This window comes from Mus musculus, chromosome 2, assembly GCF_000001635.26.
Source record: "Mus musculus strain C57BL/6J chromosome 2, GRCm38.p6 C57BL/6J".
Lineage (NCBI taxonomy): Eukaryota > Metazoa > Chordata > Mammalia > Rodentia > Muridae > Mus > Mus musculus.
Window position 1 is genome coordinate 167,203,000 of NC_000068.7, and position 17,703 is coordinate 167,220,702.

The 17,703-nt window shown below is 51.7% G+C and overlaps 1 protein-coding gene across 2 annotated transcripts in view; it reads right to left on the reverse strand.

Moving 5' to 3' along the window:
• Positions 1 to 194: 194 nt before the first annotated feature.
• Ptgis (prostaglandin I2 (prostacyclin) synthase) overlaps positions 195 to 17,703 on the reverse strand; it is a 48,957-nt gene continuing 31,448 nt past the window's right edge. For both annotated transcript variants that reach the window (XM_030248627.1, NM_008968.4), the window contains exons 6-10: positions 11,809 to 11,990; positions 5,182 to 5,350; positions 4,183 to 4,364; positions 3,735 to 3,886; positions 195 to 469 (exon numbers count right to left, since the gene is read on the reverse strand). In XM_030248627.1, coding sequence (XP_030104487.1) covers positions 325 to 469; positions 3,735 to 3,886; positions 4,183 to 4,364; positions 5,182 to 5,350; positions 11,809 to 11,990 — 830 coding nt within the window. In that variant the 3' untranslated portion in view covers positions 195 to 324. The remainder of the gene's footprint in view (positions 470 to 3,734; positions 3,887 to 4,182; positions 4,365 to 5,181; positions 5,351 to 11,808; positions 11,991 to 17,703) is intronic.

Sequence of the window (17,703 nt, forward strand, 5' to 3'; positions counted from 1 at the left end):
TGACAAATCCACATGGGTCCTCTAAGGACCCATGTCTGCCATGTTGGCCAAGGCCTGGACTACACCAGCTACCAAAGGAGGGGACAGTGCTTGCTCTGAGAGTCAGGGGCAAGGAGATGTGAACCATGGGCACACCAAGGGACTGGAAGCACAGGTGAACCTAGAACACAGACAGCCCGATTTGGAAGCAAGTCTTCACAGCGAGATACAGAGCTTTTATTAGCTTTTCCTGCTCTCACTGTCCTCAGTGTCCCCTCCGCTGGACATAGCATTCTAGAGGAACAACAGGAAGTCAGAAGGCCCCAGGTGAGTCTGCTCCATAGGTCACAGCCTGGCACGGTACCGGATGGGCACGTCTTCCTCTGGCTGCATCAGACCGAAGCCATATCTGCTGAGGTCAAACTCAGGAACCTCTGTGTCCTCGCTGCCCAGCTCCAGGTCGAAATGAGTCAGCAGTAGGACGACAAATCTACAGAGAGAGGGGGCGCTGTGGGCTGTGCTGCTCAGTCTGGGGCGCTGCAGGCTGTGCTGCTCTGACCTTGGCAGGCCGGGGTAAGGGGAGGCTAGCTCAAGTTCAGTGGCTGTGTCCGTGGCAACCATTTCTATGTCATAACCCCTAAGAGTCAGAGTGTGAATCTCTAGCTCTCCCGCCTACAGCATCATCTGCAGATGCTGGAGCAGCCAGAGCGAGGGAGGGCCCCAACCATGTGTCTCTAACCACACACACACACTTGGGTAGTCCTGAGTCCCAGATGCATCAGTGTGCATGGTGACACAGTGTGCATGGTGACAAGATTCTTCTTGCCTCTCCATAAGCCTGCAGCTCTTTCCCTAAGCTAAGAACTAAGTCATCCCTGGCTGGGCTGTGCTTACCAGGAGTGTCTGTAAGATTAAAACCTGCACCCCTTCCTCAAGACTTCTTACCATCACCATGGGACAGAAATGTCACCAAGGGCCACCTTTGTCAGGCAGCACTCTCTACCACCACCTTCTGGAGACACATAAAGCTGCCATATCTAGGATGCTCTCAGTGTCTCAGTGACACAACGACAGGTCTGCCCTATAAGTCAATAGTGATTCTGATTGTCCTGGGCCTCACCACTGTCCCTCACCTCAATTCAGGGACCCAAAGCCACACTGAGCACACAGCAAAGACTTTCTCGTTTTACTGAGAGAGGAGCAGGTGAGTGGATAAGCCAGACCACAGGACTTAAGGGAAAGTGACCCTCGCCAGGGTCTGTTTCCACTTGGGGGCTTGGTTCTCCTGTGGGGTCAAAGGAGTAAAGATAGGCCGTGTCTCTGCCAGCTCTGGAGGGGTGGGGTTACCTGAGACAGGAGTCTTACTACCTGAGCACCCAATGGTTAGAACTATCGATGCCGCCATTGGATCTTCCTAGCAGGGAGATCACAGGGTCTGGGGTAACAGCAAATTCACTCATTTGTTGAGAGGGCATGAGCAAAGTACCACGCTAACCATGTTAAACCCAGCATCTGTTTTGTCTGTCCCTAAATGGATAGGAGCAAGAACTGCTAGTAAAATTCTGTCATAAGTCCTGACTCGAGCGAGAGAGTCTGTCCTGATACGGTCGGTGTGCGAGGGCGCAGACATGAGCAGACTGCAAACCGCAAATTTGCTCGAGTGCTGGTTCATCCTCCAGCCACAGGGGTGAACGCAGAGCCTGCACTGGGGGAGCACACACCTGATGTGCGCCTAAACATCAGCTGTGCCCTGGCCACCAGACTCGGCAGTGCTTGCTCTTCCTCGCTGAGCCAACTCCCTGCCCTTGTGTGTACCTTAAGCATGTGGAAAACCGAATGTGATGGTCTGTATATGCTTGGCCCAGGGAATGGCACTATTAGGAGGTGTGGCCTTGTTGGACTGGGCGTGGCATTGTTGGAGTGGGTGTGTCACTGTGGGTGTTGGTTTTAAGACCTTCATTCTAGCTGCCTGGAAGTCAGTATCCTGCTAGCAGCCTTCAGATGAAGATGTAGAACTCTCAGCTCCTCCTGCACCATGCCTGCCTGGATGCTGCCATGCTCCCACCTTGATGATAATGGACTGAACCTCTGAACCTGTAAGCCATCCTCAATTAAATGTTGTCCTTACAAGAGTTGCCTTGGTCATGGTATCTGTTCACAGCAGTAAAACCCTAACTAAGACACCGCATGACCACCTTCCACTTGGTTTTAATCTCTATAGGTCACTGATGACAATATTGAGCTTCAGGCTCCCCTTTCCTATATCCTATGATTTTATTTAATTTTTAAGTTTTGGGTATTTTTCGACACAGGGTTTCTCTGTGTAGCCCTGGCTGTCCTGGAACTCACTCTGTAGACTAGGCTGGCCTCGAACTCAGAAATCCAGCTTGCCTCCCGAGTGCTGGGATTAAAGGCGTGCACCACCACTGCCCAGCTATTTTTTTTTTTTGAGGTATGGTTTGTTTTGTGATGCTGAGGATTGACTCTTGTGCCTCGTGTGTGCTCAGCAAGTGCCCTACATTGAGGGCCAGCCTCAATGGATCATCTTGTTATTCTAAATTCTGAGATAAGAGCTCACTAAGTGGCCAAAGCTGGCTTTGAACTCACCAACCTCCTGCCTTGGCCTCCCCCCACAGCCTCGGTGGTTTTTAGGAAAGGCTGTTAGCGTTAGGACAGAGCTGACTCCTTCACGGTTTCTACTTCACTGTCGAGAAAAAGTGAGGTCAAAAGGTAAGGTGATTTGCTGTCCCTGGGCATGGATGGGACCTGCATGTCAATGCTGTGATGTAGATATTGGCTAACATTTCTCAAAGCCTGTGTTGAGTCAGGTGGTGGCGTGGAGACTTAGGAAGATCCTTCTGATGCCTTCTGGAGCTCTAATTGGTAGCTCCCAAATTTCATAGCTGAGGAGGCAGGCTCAGAATGTTATAGGAGCCAGAAAAACAACGGGCAGAGGTTGTAGGCTCGGATCCAGACAGTCTGCGATCCTGAGACTGAGGCTCTGGGCGTCCCAGGAAGAGAATGTAGGTGCTGTTCAGCCCTCTCAGGAGTTACAACAGCCAAGCGGCACCCTAGAGTTCAGCCAGCTCGTGCCACAAGGGTCTGAACCCACTGCGGCAGCCACAGCCAGCCCCAGCTAGCTTAACTCAGCGGCTAGAGTTTGGAATTCCCACGCCACATTCAGAGGGAGCACCTCACTGCCAGATCTGATCATTATGTGAGAAATCTGAAATGTGGCTTCCTTTTTAAACAAGGGCCCTTCTGAGTTTTAAAAACACAAATAAACGGATTTGCGGGCAGGAGCTGACTCTCTGCCAGCTTGGAATCTAATCCCTAAACCATTAGCCTGAGGCCTTCAGTCAAAGAAACAGTAGAGGCATCAGGTGTCCCTGCACCTTGGCCACATCCTGGGCCACATCCAAACCCTGCTCCAGTCATAACTCACTAATGGGCCCCTTCCCTACTGGGCCACGCCTCTACCAGCCCCCACACCCTGCTGCCCAGGTGCCTTGCTGCCCCCATATCCTGCCGGCCCTGTGTCCTGCCACCCCTGTGCCCCGCCAGCCCCGTGCCACACTGCCTCCATGCCCCGCTGACCCCATGCTCCGCTAACCCTGTGCCCCGCTGACCCTGTGCCCCACCACCTCCATGCCTCCCACGCCCGTGCTCCATTGCCCCCATGCCACACTGCCTCCATGCCCCACCAGCCCCACTGACCCCGTGCCCCACCGCCCCTGGCCCCGCCCCTTGCTCACTGTTTGATGCTGTTGATGGCATAACTCTTCCCCAGGCACTGGTTGTGCCCTGCGCCCCATGGCATGTTGTAATTCTTCAGCCGTTTCCCATCTTTGTAAAAATCTTTCTTTTCAGATCCATCTGGGTTCAAGAATCGGTTGTATTTAAACACCTGAAACAAGAAGCTGATGTGTAATGTCACCCCACGCAAGCCCATGCCAGGACAAAGAACTGGGGATCTGATTCCAGACTTGTCACTACTACTGAGCACAATGGGAAGTGACTGGACTGGTTAAAGGCTTGGTTAAAGGACTATGGAGATGACAAATCCCAGGCTGCCGAGGGAGCAGAGAGTACACCCGGTTACCACTCAGGGGGTTACCACTCAGGGCTGACTAAAGACTCCGTTCTTCGTTTTCCCCATACCCCACAGCTCCCGGGATAGTCAGCCCTGGCCCTGCTACTGACCTCAGGCTCTGTGTAGATTTCTGGGTCCTTCTGGGGACTCAGGAAGGGAAAGAGGAGAAGGCGGTCACCACGTCGAAGAGAGAATTCCCTCCCGTCTGCCATAGGCAAGGCCAGGTCTGCCATGACCTCACGGGTGATGAAGGGGGCAGCCGTGAGCCGGAGTGTCTCATTGAGCACACTGTCTGCAAGGGCGAGGGCAGGGAGGGTCAGCAGGCTGCCCTTTCTCCTGGACGACACTTCCCGTTCTTGTTTAACAGAGCAAGGACCAGAGGGTGTGTACCTTGTACACAGTCACACAGCAAGGTAGGAAAAGCCAGATGACAAAATGCACTCTGTGGTCCCTGAGAAACCCTTGGGGGTGAGGGTACGTGGGAAAACGTGGGATCCACGAAGGTATCAGACGGCCAAGGAGAGTCTAATGCTTTACCTGCACTGTGCATTCCTTTCTGGGAATGGACCCCCGACCTTCCTCCAAGGGGCCATTCTGCACTGTTTCCCCAAGCTGTGCTGTTGATCTACTCTGAGCTGGTGGGTATGAGCTTTCATTGGCCAATCTGCCTACCTCTCTGAGCCCTGTGATTGGTTCTGGGTGGGCTTATAACCCCAAAAGCCAATGAACACATTCCTGGGACTTCAGATAGGAATGCTGAGTTGAGAGGCCCAGCCTCCAGCTGCTGGCAGCCCTCCTGCCTCCAGAGACCAGGGGCAGCCCCAGGAGAAAATAGGGCTAAGGTTGTAGAGACACTAAGCCCTAGTGGCACTGTTCAAGCTCCTGGACCTACCTAAGCCTGAAGCTAGCGTTGTCAGGACTTTCAGGCGTACGACTTGAATTGAGCCTCTTTCCCACTGTACCTACTTCAGGTTCTCTTTCACTTAACACCACAAATCTTGTGAGACCAGGATCCATGGGGTAGTTGACACTGGGCATGAAGCGGAAGGGACCTTGGAGGACTTAGGAGGTGCTCACCCTTCCCAGGTTAGCAGGTTTGACCATCCTACCTAGCACAGGCATGCTGTCTAGAATCTTCTGTGGGAGTGTGGTCATCTGTGAAACAGGCTGCTCTGCTTGCCAGACCGTGTGCTTCAGCTCTGCACGGACAGCGGCGAGGGCTTCCGGATTCTTGAGGAGGAAAAGAAGGAGCCAGAAGGCCGTGGGACCCATATTCCCCTGCAACAACGAGACGCCTGTTACTCCACCAAGAGGACCAAGTGGGCTCTTCTGAGAACGGATGCAGGCTGAGGCTTGGTGCAGTGCAGGGTGCCTGGTTCCCGTGCTGACCAAACACCCAGGTATCACTGGTATCTTCAACCCCCAGCCTGAGACCAAAAGCCACTTGGGGCTTTGGTTGAGCCTGGTACCTACTTGAAGACCTCTCGTGGCATCCTGACCTCGAGTGAAGCCCCTCGTCTGAGGTCATCCGAGTAGCCACCATAGCCCATCAGAGCAGGTGGATAAGAGGAACAAGACCACAAGGCAAGGACGCTGAGAGTGTCTGGGGTGTCTTTTAGGGCCACAGCCCTCTTCATGTTCCTCTAAATTTTCCACAGAAGAGGCGGAGGACATCCCCGCCCTTGAGTTGTTGTTGTTTTTAAAGATTTATTTATTTATTACATGTAAGTACACTGTAGCTGTCTTCAGATGCACGAGAAGAGGGCATCAGATCTCATTACAGGTGGTTGTGAACCACCATGTGGTTGCTGGGATTTGAACTCAGGACCTTTGGAAGAGCAGTTGGTGCTCTTAACCTCTGAGCCATCTCTCCAGCCCCGCTCTTGGGTTTTTAAGCTCAGTCATGGACTTGCTATGACTAGCAAATAGCATGAAGTAGAATGAATAAATAGTAGATCTAAACCTTGGCCTTCGGAGACCTTATGTGTGTCTCCCACCTTTGACTGGGCCTTTGGGTCCAGGATGACAGATACACAGGGTACAGCTAAATTGTCACAGCTGGGCCTGGTTAGAGCAGCCAGCTCCACAGACTTGTGAGTCCAAAGAATGTTTATCAACACTGGCTGCCGGGTTTAACTGGCTGATAACAATAGCTATTCATAGTTTGGCAAACAGAATTTCCTTACATGCTTCTTGCGCTACAGTGGATTCTCCTGAAGAATAAACAGATGAGCAGTTACAGGCTGTTAATTTTTGAGCAAAAAAAAAAAAAATTATTTGAAACTTCCCAAAAGATAAGCTAGGAAAATCAATGGCACAGGGTGCTCCAAGACCAGGTCAGACCTGGCTAAACATCTTCACCTGACTCCTTAGCATCTTCCAATGATACAGACATGGCCGGGACCCCAAGCAACCTCAACCTGCAGGGAGGTTTGGTCTATCCTAAATGCTACCGTAGTCACAGACTCAAACAGTTAAACATCTTCCCCGATAGGTCTTTGCAGACATAATTGCACCAGGCAGAGGACATGAATTGCAGCCCCCATACAGCACCCCAAAATCAGGAACAAGCTGTGTCTGTCGACAGAAACTGGCGAGAAGGTGATGTCCTAGCAGTGAGACTGGATGTGGGAAGCTGCTGAAAAAAACAAACAAACCAGCCTGTTCCTTTGGGTCCAAAAGATACACAGGAGCAGGCAGGCTGCGAGGTGTGGCATGAGGCTTGTCGGCTGCCACTGTGTGTGTGTTTACAGAGCGGTCATGTAAGGGGATGAGGTTACCTTGAAGAAACACAGGACACAGGAATTGGTCTTGAGGTGGCTGGAGGCTGGGAGGTTGAGGTGGCAGACTGACTCTGTGTGTGTGTGTGTGTGTGTGTGTGTGTGTGTGTGTGTGTGTGTGTGTGTGTGTGTGCAACCCCTGGGCAACCTCTGCTGCCATTGCTTAGGTGCTGCCCACCTTGTTCTGTAAGACTGCAAGCGTCTCTCACTGGCCTGGCACTTGGCAGGAAGGCTAGGCTGCTGGCCAGCGAGCCCCAGGGACCTGGCTGTCTTGTCACACCGATGCTGTGATCACAAATGCGTGCCTTCGCGCGCCTGGCTGTGCTTTCTCTTTGCAACAAGGGTTCTGGGGTTTACTTAGTTCCTTGTGCAGGGCAAGCACTTGACAAACAGTGGCATCCCCGAGTCACTTCCCCAGCCATGTGCCCTCTCTGTACGTATGTACCTTGTAACCTGCTTGAATTTCTTTTAACCTTTTGTCTTTTTAATTTTTTTTTCAGTTTTTGAGCTTATAAATAACATCATTTTCTTCCTCCTCTTTCCTCCCTGAAAACCTTCCCTCTTCTCTCACTCAAATCCATGGCTTTTTTTCCCCCTCCCATTTTCTTTTGTTTTTCAAAACAAGTTCTCTCTCTATAGCCATAGATGGCTTAGAACTTGATATGACGACCAGGCTGGCCTTGAACCCATATAGATCCACTGTCTCTATCCCCAAAGTGCTGGCAATAAAGGTGTGTGCCATTGCACTGGTCCTGGTTGGCTTTCCTGCTGTGCTGGAGTGTGCTGCATGGTTGGTTTTCAGGGTGGGCAACCAGGGATTGTCCTAGCTCTACGAAATCAAGTAGAAAGCTGGGCAGAAAGAGGTACACAGCCTTAGCACCTTTCTGCCAACTGCACAGCCCAGGAGTGCACATCCACATATGTGCACCCTGGATCCCGTGAGGACTAGCTGCAGGTAGCTTATGGAAAACTTTATAACTTGTCTCGGAGTCAGGCTGAGGACAGAGGCAACAGAGAATCAGGAGACGGACTTTGAAAGGTAGCTGGGCTGAAGGGGTGGAGCCAATCACCTCCCTATCACCAGGGTCCCCAGGGCAGGCAGGGGTTCCCTGAGGCTGAGAGCCAGCCTGTCCCAGCTCCGCAGAGACCTCTCCCTCTGCCCGTGACACACCCCAGCCTTGAGATCTATCCCCCACCCCCACCCCCTGCCTGGACCTTAGATCCCAGTCTTCAGGAGGAGCCTCCTCCCAGGTTTTAGGATAGATATTGGGGTCTGTGTTTCTTCCCCCACCAGTCTGCTCCTGGCCCTGAGGTTCCAGTTTCGTCCAGCTTTGAGAGGGTCCAGATGATGTCTGCAGAGTTCTCAGTGGGATGCTTGACCCACTGGACAGCTCAGTCTGCAGGTCTTATTCGTGACTCATGGCCTCTGATCTGCGGTAGCCATCATAGCCACGGATCCTCAACTCGCAGCCTCTGCCTGCTCCTCACCCTGCCTCCCAAACATGTTTTGTTCTGGTCTCCCCACGTGGCTGGCTCCCCGACTTTCTTGCCCTTCTACCTGGACAGTCCTTGGGTTGGGACCCTGCTCCCTCCTCCCCAAAATAATGTCACCAACTGTGCTCTGTCCCCCATCGGGTCCCACAGGTCTTTCTCTGACCTACTCTAGAACACCTGCATCTCATGTGACCAAACCCCAACCTTCTGCCCAGATTTCTCCTCCCAACATCTTCCCCAGACATTAACAGCCCGTTCACCTTCCCAGGTCCAGACCGGAAGCTGATCCTGGCTCCTAGCCATGCACACAAATACCATGAGAGACTCCCAGAACCCAACAACTCTCCCTTGCCCTCCACCCCACCTTCTCTGACCTAGAGACTGCAACTCCCCTGCCTCCACTTCCCCCCTGAAGCACAACAGGCCACACTATGGTGCTGCACCGTCTTAAACGGCACCCACCTCACTTGGAATGAAGCCCCTTCCTGCCCACCAGGTCCCGGGGGCTTCTGGGACACCTGCTACCTCTCTGTGCATCACTGTCATGCCCACCTCATGCCCTTTGCATCCACTCCCTCTACCCAGAACTCTCATTCCAGAGACCCCTGTGGCGGCTCACCTTTCACTCCAAGTTTCTGCTCAGACGTCACCGCCCACTGAGGCCTCTGTACCAACTCTCTCTAGTGACTTCACAAACCCACTGTGCATTGACTGCGCTCTGTAGATGAGAACTTAGATCTGCCCACCCCCGGCCACTGCTCTGTACCCCATTTCTAGAATAAGGCCATGCACAAGTGGGACCTGAATGCACGTCTGTTGCCCATGTTTCATTTGATTAGGTTTTGGAGACAAGGTCTAACATATCCCAGGCTAGCCTCAAACTCACTAGGGAGGAGCAGGTGACCTTGAACTTTTGATCCTCCTGCCTCTGACTCCCAAGTGCTGGAATGGCACATATACACAATAGGCCTGGTTCTACAGATCTCTCTTGAAACACCAGGTGAGCCCTTGTCACCTGCTGGGTGTGGGTTCAAACCTCCTTTCACTGCCCCACCATGTCCTGAGGAAGAAGCTGCATACCTATTGTATAGGTGGGTAAAATGAGGTAGAGCAGTGTGCGATGACTGACTTACTAGTAAGTGACAGCCACTTCATACCCAGGCCTACAAGCTTGTGTCCAGAGCTGCTGGACAATACAGTCTCTTGCCCTGTTCACAACCCAGGGTCCTCCTGACTCCTCTGCTGGGAAGACCTGTCCCCACCTAGCCCTGCCCAAAGCCACTCCCAGGATCTGCTTCTCGAGTGCCTGGCCACCTTCCCGCTCTGTGCGCAGAGGTCATTTGTACAAGGGGCTCTGAGGACACTTTGGAGCACCCTGTCCTCTTAGCCCATAAATATGTTATCAGGAATGCATAGGGCCAACTGCTGATTAAGACCTGCCCAGCCCCTGCCAGCCCTGGCCTGCAGGACAGTTAAAAGCTCTGAGGACAACTAAAAATAAGTTGCCAGTCGATGGAGAGGAATCACCCAGGGACGCCAGGCTGCGCAGCAGTCACTGCCAAGTGGGGCCAAGAGAAAGCAAGGGGCTGGGCAGGGGACAGCAGTGACCAGGCCTCAGAGTCACTGTGTCCAAACAGCTGCTCCATTCTGCAGGTCATCTCTGGATCTGTGACCAAAGTCACTGGTGGCCATCTTAGTTCCTCATGTATATCTGATTCTCCAATCTCAATGGCCACAATGCTTCCACACTGGTGATTTGTTCCTGTCCAGAGGGAACCTTAAGATCTCAGAAACTAATGCTGGAGAGATGGCTCAGAGGTTAAGAACACTCACAGCTCCTTCAGAGGTCCTGGGTTCAATTCCCAACACCTACATTGAGCAACCTGCTCACAGCCATCTATTAGCTCCAGTTCCAGGCACTCTGGCGCCCTCTACTGGCCTAGGCACCAGGTGGCGCACATATGCTACACACACACACACACACACACACACACACACACACACACACCCCTTCATAATAAATAGTTTCCAAAAGAAAATAATCTCAAAACTCTTCCAGCCCCACCCCCTTTGGTCCGCTCTCTATCCTCAACTCCTTGTGGTAGCCACAGCCCTTGGCAGGCTCCAACCCCAAGACCTTTGCTCTTGCTGTCCCCCTGCCCAGAATATTTCCAAATTCCCAGATCTCTGAGGCTAGCTTTCTCGACATACAGAGACAGCACAAACCACTCTTCCGGAGAGGCCTCTCCGAGCCTCTAGCCGTGGCTCCCAGGATGGCTCTAACCCCAGCCCTGCTTCCCATCCCAGCCACTGAGCCTGTTTCCTGGACCTCAGCTTCCTGCCCCAGCCTGTCTGAAATGCAAGCATTCCCAGAAGGACCACAGGTACTCGAAGGAGCTTTTCAGTGATTCTCAGAATCATGGGCCTACACGCTACGAAAACAAGAATGAAAATGCCAAGGTCGTGGGAAACAGCGAGAAGAACAGAACAGATACCAGATAAATGGTCAGTGCCCGTTCTGCAGGGCTCGGCAGCACGCGGGTGCTGGCAGAGGCTGGTGCAGAGGCCCCGGCAGGATGAGCCTTAAGTGGCTACAAGGGTTCTTCTCAGTTCCCAGCTTGAGTTCTAGAATCGCCTGGAAGACTGGCCTCTCAGCATGCCCGTGAGGATAATCTTGCCTCTTCCAAGGTGGGAATAACATTCTGGGTGGCTCCACTCCCAGGCTGGGTCCTGCACGGTGTCAGGGGACAGGGGAGCTGAGTATTGGCTATATTCACTGTGATTAGCTGTCTAGAGCCCACACTGCCGTGACTTTTCCACAAGGATAGACTATAACCTTGAACTGTTAATTGAAACACATCCATCCTTCCTTAAGTTGCTGTGGATGGAGTATTTCATCACGAAAACAGGGAAGGACCTAGACAGAGGCACAACTAGAATGACTATGAGACTACAAGACACAGGCTAGACCGAGGTCATGAGTCTGGGCTAAACCTCCTAGTTTGGCAACAGGCTGTAGGAGGACAATCTCCCTCCCTGGAGACATTGTAACGTAAGTTGGGTTATTCGCAACTTGGTCACAAATGGGAGGAAACCACAGCAGGAGCAAGGAAGAAAGGAACTAAGGCAGAGAGGTTGGAGAAATTAAGCTACAAGCTAGAGGCACAGCCTTCCCAGCATGCCCTGGCATTCAACAGATGGAGGAAGGAGGATCACATGTTCAAGATTGTCCTTGGCATGTTTGAGGCCAGCCTGGGCTACATGAGTCCCATTTTTCTATCAGTCTGCCATTTTTCTTTATGTTAAACAACCAAAGCCTATCATTTGGACCACCTGTTTCCAAAGCCACTGGACGAGAGAAACAGTGCGGGGTGGGGTCAACCAGCAAGCCATGTGCTCACACCCTCATCTGCTCACACCAGCACACGCACGTGAATTCCGCACCTACACAGCCATGCTTACCTGTGTGGCCCAGAGCTGCAACACCAGAGCCCGGGCCTGCATCTCCTCTGACACCCCCATCTCCTCAAGATGTCTCAGATAACTCTCCAGCCAGCTGCTCCGGTCAGCCCTGGAGGCCAGCCTGGCTGGGGACAGCAGCTTCCACAGGCGGTTTTTGACACTGCATGCATGGTCTTTATCCCCTGCGGGGACGGAGCACAGAAGAAGATGGTGATAGTCGCCTCTAGGCCAGGGCCACCCAACCTCAGCCTTTCACAAGTATTCTGGGTGTCACTGATAGGACAGCCTGGGGTGATGCCCTGTAAGAGTTGCCTAGGACCCGCATCCCTTAGTAGAAAGGCATAAGGGCCTGTTCCTGCAAGAGAGAGCGTCTCCGTAGCAAGAACCCAATAGGGATTTGATGAGTGTGTGAGGCTTTATGAAGCCATTTAGGAGGACCACACTCGAGGCACCAGCCTCTCCCCCTTGAGACCTAGACCAAAGCAAGGCCAGACCCTGCACGAAAGGCAAGGGGGCTCAGCATCCCGGAAAGAGCTGCATTGGCCATTGGTGGGGGACACAGATCTGGGGTCTCCACTCAAACTCCTCTAGAGCAGACAGGTAAGGTCAGCAGAGGAAGATTCCACAGAGGAAGCTATGTAGATCTGAAGAGAGGGGAGACCTCCAGGCCGCTCCAACCTACCCTCAGACATACTGGAGCAAGTGGCTCCACCCAGGCACACACCACATTTTCTAAGGAAACTGATAATCTGGGCCAGGTGTGGTAGCGCACGCCTTTAATCCCAACACTTGGGAGGCAGAGGCAGGCAGATCTCTGTAAATTCAAGGCCAGCCTGGTCTACAGAGTGAGTTCCAAAACAGCCAGAGCTACACAGAGAAACCCTGTCTTGAAAAACCAAATGGGGGAGAAAAAAAAGCCAATAATCCAGGTGTTCCTGTGTCTGTCTGTCTCCGTCCATCTGTCTTTAGTTCCTGGGGCTGGGGATAGAAATCGGGCCCTTCCACTCTAGCCTCCTCTTATGTTTGTGACTTTGACATTGGAGCCTGCACAGGCCACAAAGGCATCTCAGGGTCTCTAAGGGGTAAGCTTTGCCTCAAGGACACCAGCCTAGACCTGAGCAGGTATGGGAGAGAATCTTTGCCTACGGGGCAATGCTGCTTGCAGTGGCCTGCAAATGCTGCCAACTGACTTAAAAACAGAGAGCCCAGGGCTGGGACTGTAGGTGCATCACCACACACACAGCCCTTAGGTGTTACAGGCACTGGGATCGAAACTCAGGTCCCGTGGCTCTGTGGCCAACACTCTGCAGACCTTTTCCTAGCCTCGACTTACTGTTTTTGAAGTTGGATGGCAACATTTTGAGAAAATGTGTTCAACTTCTTCATACCACTTCCAGTCATGTGGCAGTCTAGATTTAAAGTATTGAGCTCATGGGCTCACCTGAGACAAAACTTTCCCAGGACTCCCACTGTGTCGGGTGTTTGTTTGTTTGTTTGTTTGTTTTTCCAGCCACACAGGGCTATACAACTGACTTAAAAACTGTCCTGGAATTCACTTTGTAGAGCAGGTTGGCCTCCAACTCAGAAATCCGCCTGCCTCTGCCTCCCAAGTGCTGGGATTAAAGGCGTGCGCCACCACGCCCAGCTGTGTCGGGTTCTTGAGAGCTCCCCATGTCCTGGGAGCACAGGCCCCACTCAGGCTATGAGAGTCCCCATTCAAGATCAACATCTGGAGTTAAAAAAAACAACAACAAGGACACAGGGAGGAGGTCACAGCATCACCTCAGCAATGGTTCAGATGTCCCCAGTGTTCCCTGACCAGAGGCAAAGGTCTCAACTCAGCCACAGAAATATCTGGCTGTCCCTGAGGCCCAACCTTACAATTGCAATCTCTCATCGTGCAGTCATTGTGGCTGCATGAGTATGTTGTTTGTTGTGTATGGTGTGTATGTGGGTACATGTGTATGTTGGTGCGTTCATCAATGTGTGCCTGTGCGCATGTATGCATATGTGCATGTGTGCATTTGTGCATGTGTACATGTGTGCCTGTGTGCATGTGCGCCTTTGTGCATGTGTGCATTTGTGCATGTGTACATGTGTGCCTGTGTGCATGTGCGCCTTTGTGCCTGTGTGCATATGTGCATGTGTGCATTTGTACCTGTGTGCCTGTGTGCCTATGTACCTGTGTGCATGTGTGCCTGTGTGCCTGTGTACCTGTGTGCATGTGTGCCTGTGTACATATGTGCCTGTGTGCATGTGTACATGTGTGCCTCTGTGCATGTGTGCCTCTGTGCATGTGTGCCTGTGTGCATGTGTACATGTGTGCATGTATGTATGTTTGCATGTGTGCCTGTGTGCCTGTGTACCTGTGTGCCTGTGTGCATGTATGCATATGTGCATGTGTGCATTTGTGCATGTGTACATGTGTGCCTGTGTGCATGTGCATCTGTGTGTATGTGTGCCTGTGTGCATGTGTGCATATGTGCATGTGTGCATTTGTACCTGTGTGCATGTGTGTATGTGTGACTGTATGCATGTGTGCATGTGTGCCTGTGTACATGTGTGCCTGTGTGCATGTGTACATGTGTGCCTGTGTGCATGTGTACATGTGTGCCTGTGTGCCTGTGTACATGTGTGCCTGTGTGCATGGGTGTATGTGTGCCTGTGTGAATGTGTACATGTGTGCCTGTGTGCATGTGTGTATGTGTGCCTATGTGCATGTGTGTATGTGTGCCTGTGTGCATGTGTATATGTGTGCCTGTGTGCCTGTGTACCTGTGTGCATGTGTGCTTGTGTGCCTGTGTACATGTATGCATGTATTCTCCTCTATTGCAGAGGTTCTCACCCTCCCTAACGCTGTGACCCTTCAGTACCCTATAGTACAGTTCCTCATGTTGTGACCCCCAATCATAAAAGTGTTTCATTGCTACTTAATTGCTGTAAATTTGCTACTGTTATGACTCATAATGTAAGTATCTGTGTTTTCTGATGTCTTAGGTGACCTCTGTGAAAGGGTCATGTGACTCGCGCTCACAGGGTAAGAACTGCTGCTCTATTGCTTCCCACCTTGTTTTTCGAGCCAGGGTCTCTCACTGAACCTACAACTTGCCTTTTTAGCCACATTGACCCACAGGGAACCTCAAAGGACCCACCCCACTCCCCAGCGCTAGGGTTATAGGCACCATACTCAACTCTCCCCTAGGGGCTGGGGTCCAGACAGTCCCTCATGACAGTCCCTCGTGCCCGGCATCCAACACTTTACTCACGAGCCCTTTTCCAGATCATGGTTTTTCATAACAACTAAAAAGCACCACAGGGCGGTCTGACCCAACCCTGTGTCCAGAGGACAGAGGGAGTGACCCAGACACAGAGGTCGCAGAAGCCCATGTTGCATGGGTCTGACTGAGGCCTGGCCATCTCTGGGCCACAGTCACTTCCTTATCCACGGAGCAAGGCCTTCACCCCTGTACACTCAAATCTTGTCCTGAATGCCCCTCTGAGCTCAGAGATAGCTTGGTAGAGATGACCTGTAAATGTCTGGTGTGTTACCTCGGGGCCATTAGAATCTTGGTCACACTGTGACTCTTACTGTAAATGTGTCCTGTTGGGTGAGTAAACTGAAGCACACAACTGTAATCCCAACACTCAGCAGGCAGAGATAAGAAAATCACCAGTTTGAGGCCAGCCTGGGCTATATAGTGAGTTCCCAGCTATCCTGGCCTACACAGCAAGATTATCTCTTAGCCCCCTTTGCCCCCCCCAAAAGTATTCAAATAAAGCATACAAACCCTCAGGACTCTCAAGGCCTTAGAGGGCCAACTTTCTTTTCATGTGTATGTTTTGGGCAACACGGATACATTTTTATATTTGAAATATACTTGAAAAGATGGAGAATTTCACATGTACACAGGAAACACTAAGAGAAAGAAAGCCAGGTGTGGCTGTACAACTGTGATCTTAGCAATAGTGGAGGCAGGAGGATTGAAAGTGCATATAAGGGTTAGAGAGATGGCTCAGTGGTTAAGAGCACTGACTGCTCTTCCAAAGATCCTGAGTTCAAATCCCAGCAACCACATGGTGGCTCACAACCATCTGTAATGGGATCTGACGCCCTCTTCTGGTGTGTCTAAAGACAGCTACAGTGTACTTAGATATAATAATAAATAAAATTAAAAAAAAAAGAAAGTGCACATAACACATATGAGTAAACCACAGACAGACAGACAGACAATGAAAGGGAGGAAGAGAACAGGAGGAGGAAGAGAAGGAGGAGGAGGAGGAGGAGGAGGAGGAGGAGGCAGAAGCAGTAACCTAAGCCTTCACACTTGGTGTGCTGTAAGAATTCAGCTTCTCTTTGCTTCATCTCATTTCTTAAAGGCAAAAATTCAAGCACATCGCTACCACATCTGGATTGAGGTGGAAGGCTCTGGCCAACGCCCCCCACCTTGATCATCATGGATTTCATCCCCTTCTCTTCCACAGGTTTGGGGGGCTCTTCTCATACAATGCTCTCACACAGTGCGTCAGCAATTTAATCAGCCCCTATTCTGGCACGGGTCAGTTTTAGCTCTGTGGTCACAGTGTGGCCATGAGTATCTATCACTGTATATGAGTGTGTCTGTGGGGTCATTTCCTGGAAGAGAGACCATGGGAGAAAACGATCTGATTTGATATTTTGGTAGGGTTTCCGCCACTTGGTCTCCCGGGCATACCGCACCCACCAGGTCTGGGAACTGCTTGAGTCTGCCTGAGAGCAACTGTCCAACACTGCCACCTGCTGCTCACACTAGGAAACAGCCTTTCATGGATCTACCCTCTGTATCCCATGGAAGGAGGGAGAGTTGAAGAAACATTTTCTGGAGAACCAACTGGTGCTGGGATGGGACATATGTTTAGCACACTGGGTTTCTCAAGCAGACAAAGTGTGCACATAGCCTATTCTACCACCTGCCTGCTGCTCCTGTGACAAGTGATTTCACCTGTGGGAGCCCCGGACCCCCCCCCCCAACTACATTAGAGAGTGAAAGCCCAGAGAGGGCCTGCAGAGGCTGGAGAAGCCAAAGGAGAGCTCAACATGCTAGGCGGAGAGGTGAGCGAGATGCCTGATGCCCATTCCTGCCCTCCGGGTTGATGCTTGTCTCTGACAGTGATGTGACAAGAGGAAGGAAGCTACAGCCTCTGCCCAGCAGGCTGGCAAACCAACAGGAAGACAGGTCACAGCCCTAGGGTTCAGTGTCCTCAAGAGCTCTGAATCCAAATGGACTGTGATGGTCTGGATGTGAAATGCGTCCCCAACAGGCTCACATACTGAAGGCTTGGTTCCCAGCTGGTGGCATTATGGGGAGACAGCTGGGTTGTGAGGAAATTAGCCTCATAGATGGGCTAATGGCCAGATGGGTGGGTGTACGGCTGGGGGGGGGCGGCGGGGGGGGGAGGTAGCAGATCGTGGGTATGTGCCTTTGAAGGGTGTGTAATATCACCAGACCCTTCTTCCAGCTTTCTCCACTTCCAGGCTGCCGTGAGGTAGGCAGCCTCCTCTGCTGAGTGCTCCTACTGAGTGCTCCCACCCCCACTGTGTTCAGGTACAGCACAGGCCCACAGCAATGGAGTCAAGTGGCTGTGGATCGAAACCTCTGAAACCAGGAGCCAAAACACATCCTTCCATCTTGAGTGTTTTCCTTGGATGGTTTATCACACAGTTTTCACTCCTTTTCTTTCTATTAGCTAATTAATTAGTTAATTTTTGGTTGTTTGAGATAGCGTCTCACTATGTAGTCTTGGCTGCCCTGGAGTTGGTTATGTAAACCAGACTGGCCTCAAATTCACAGAGATCTATCTGCCTCTGTGATGACACTAAAGGTGTGCACTACCACGCCTGGTTATTGTTGCTTCTTA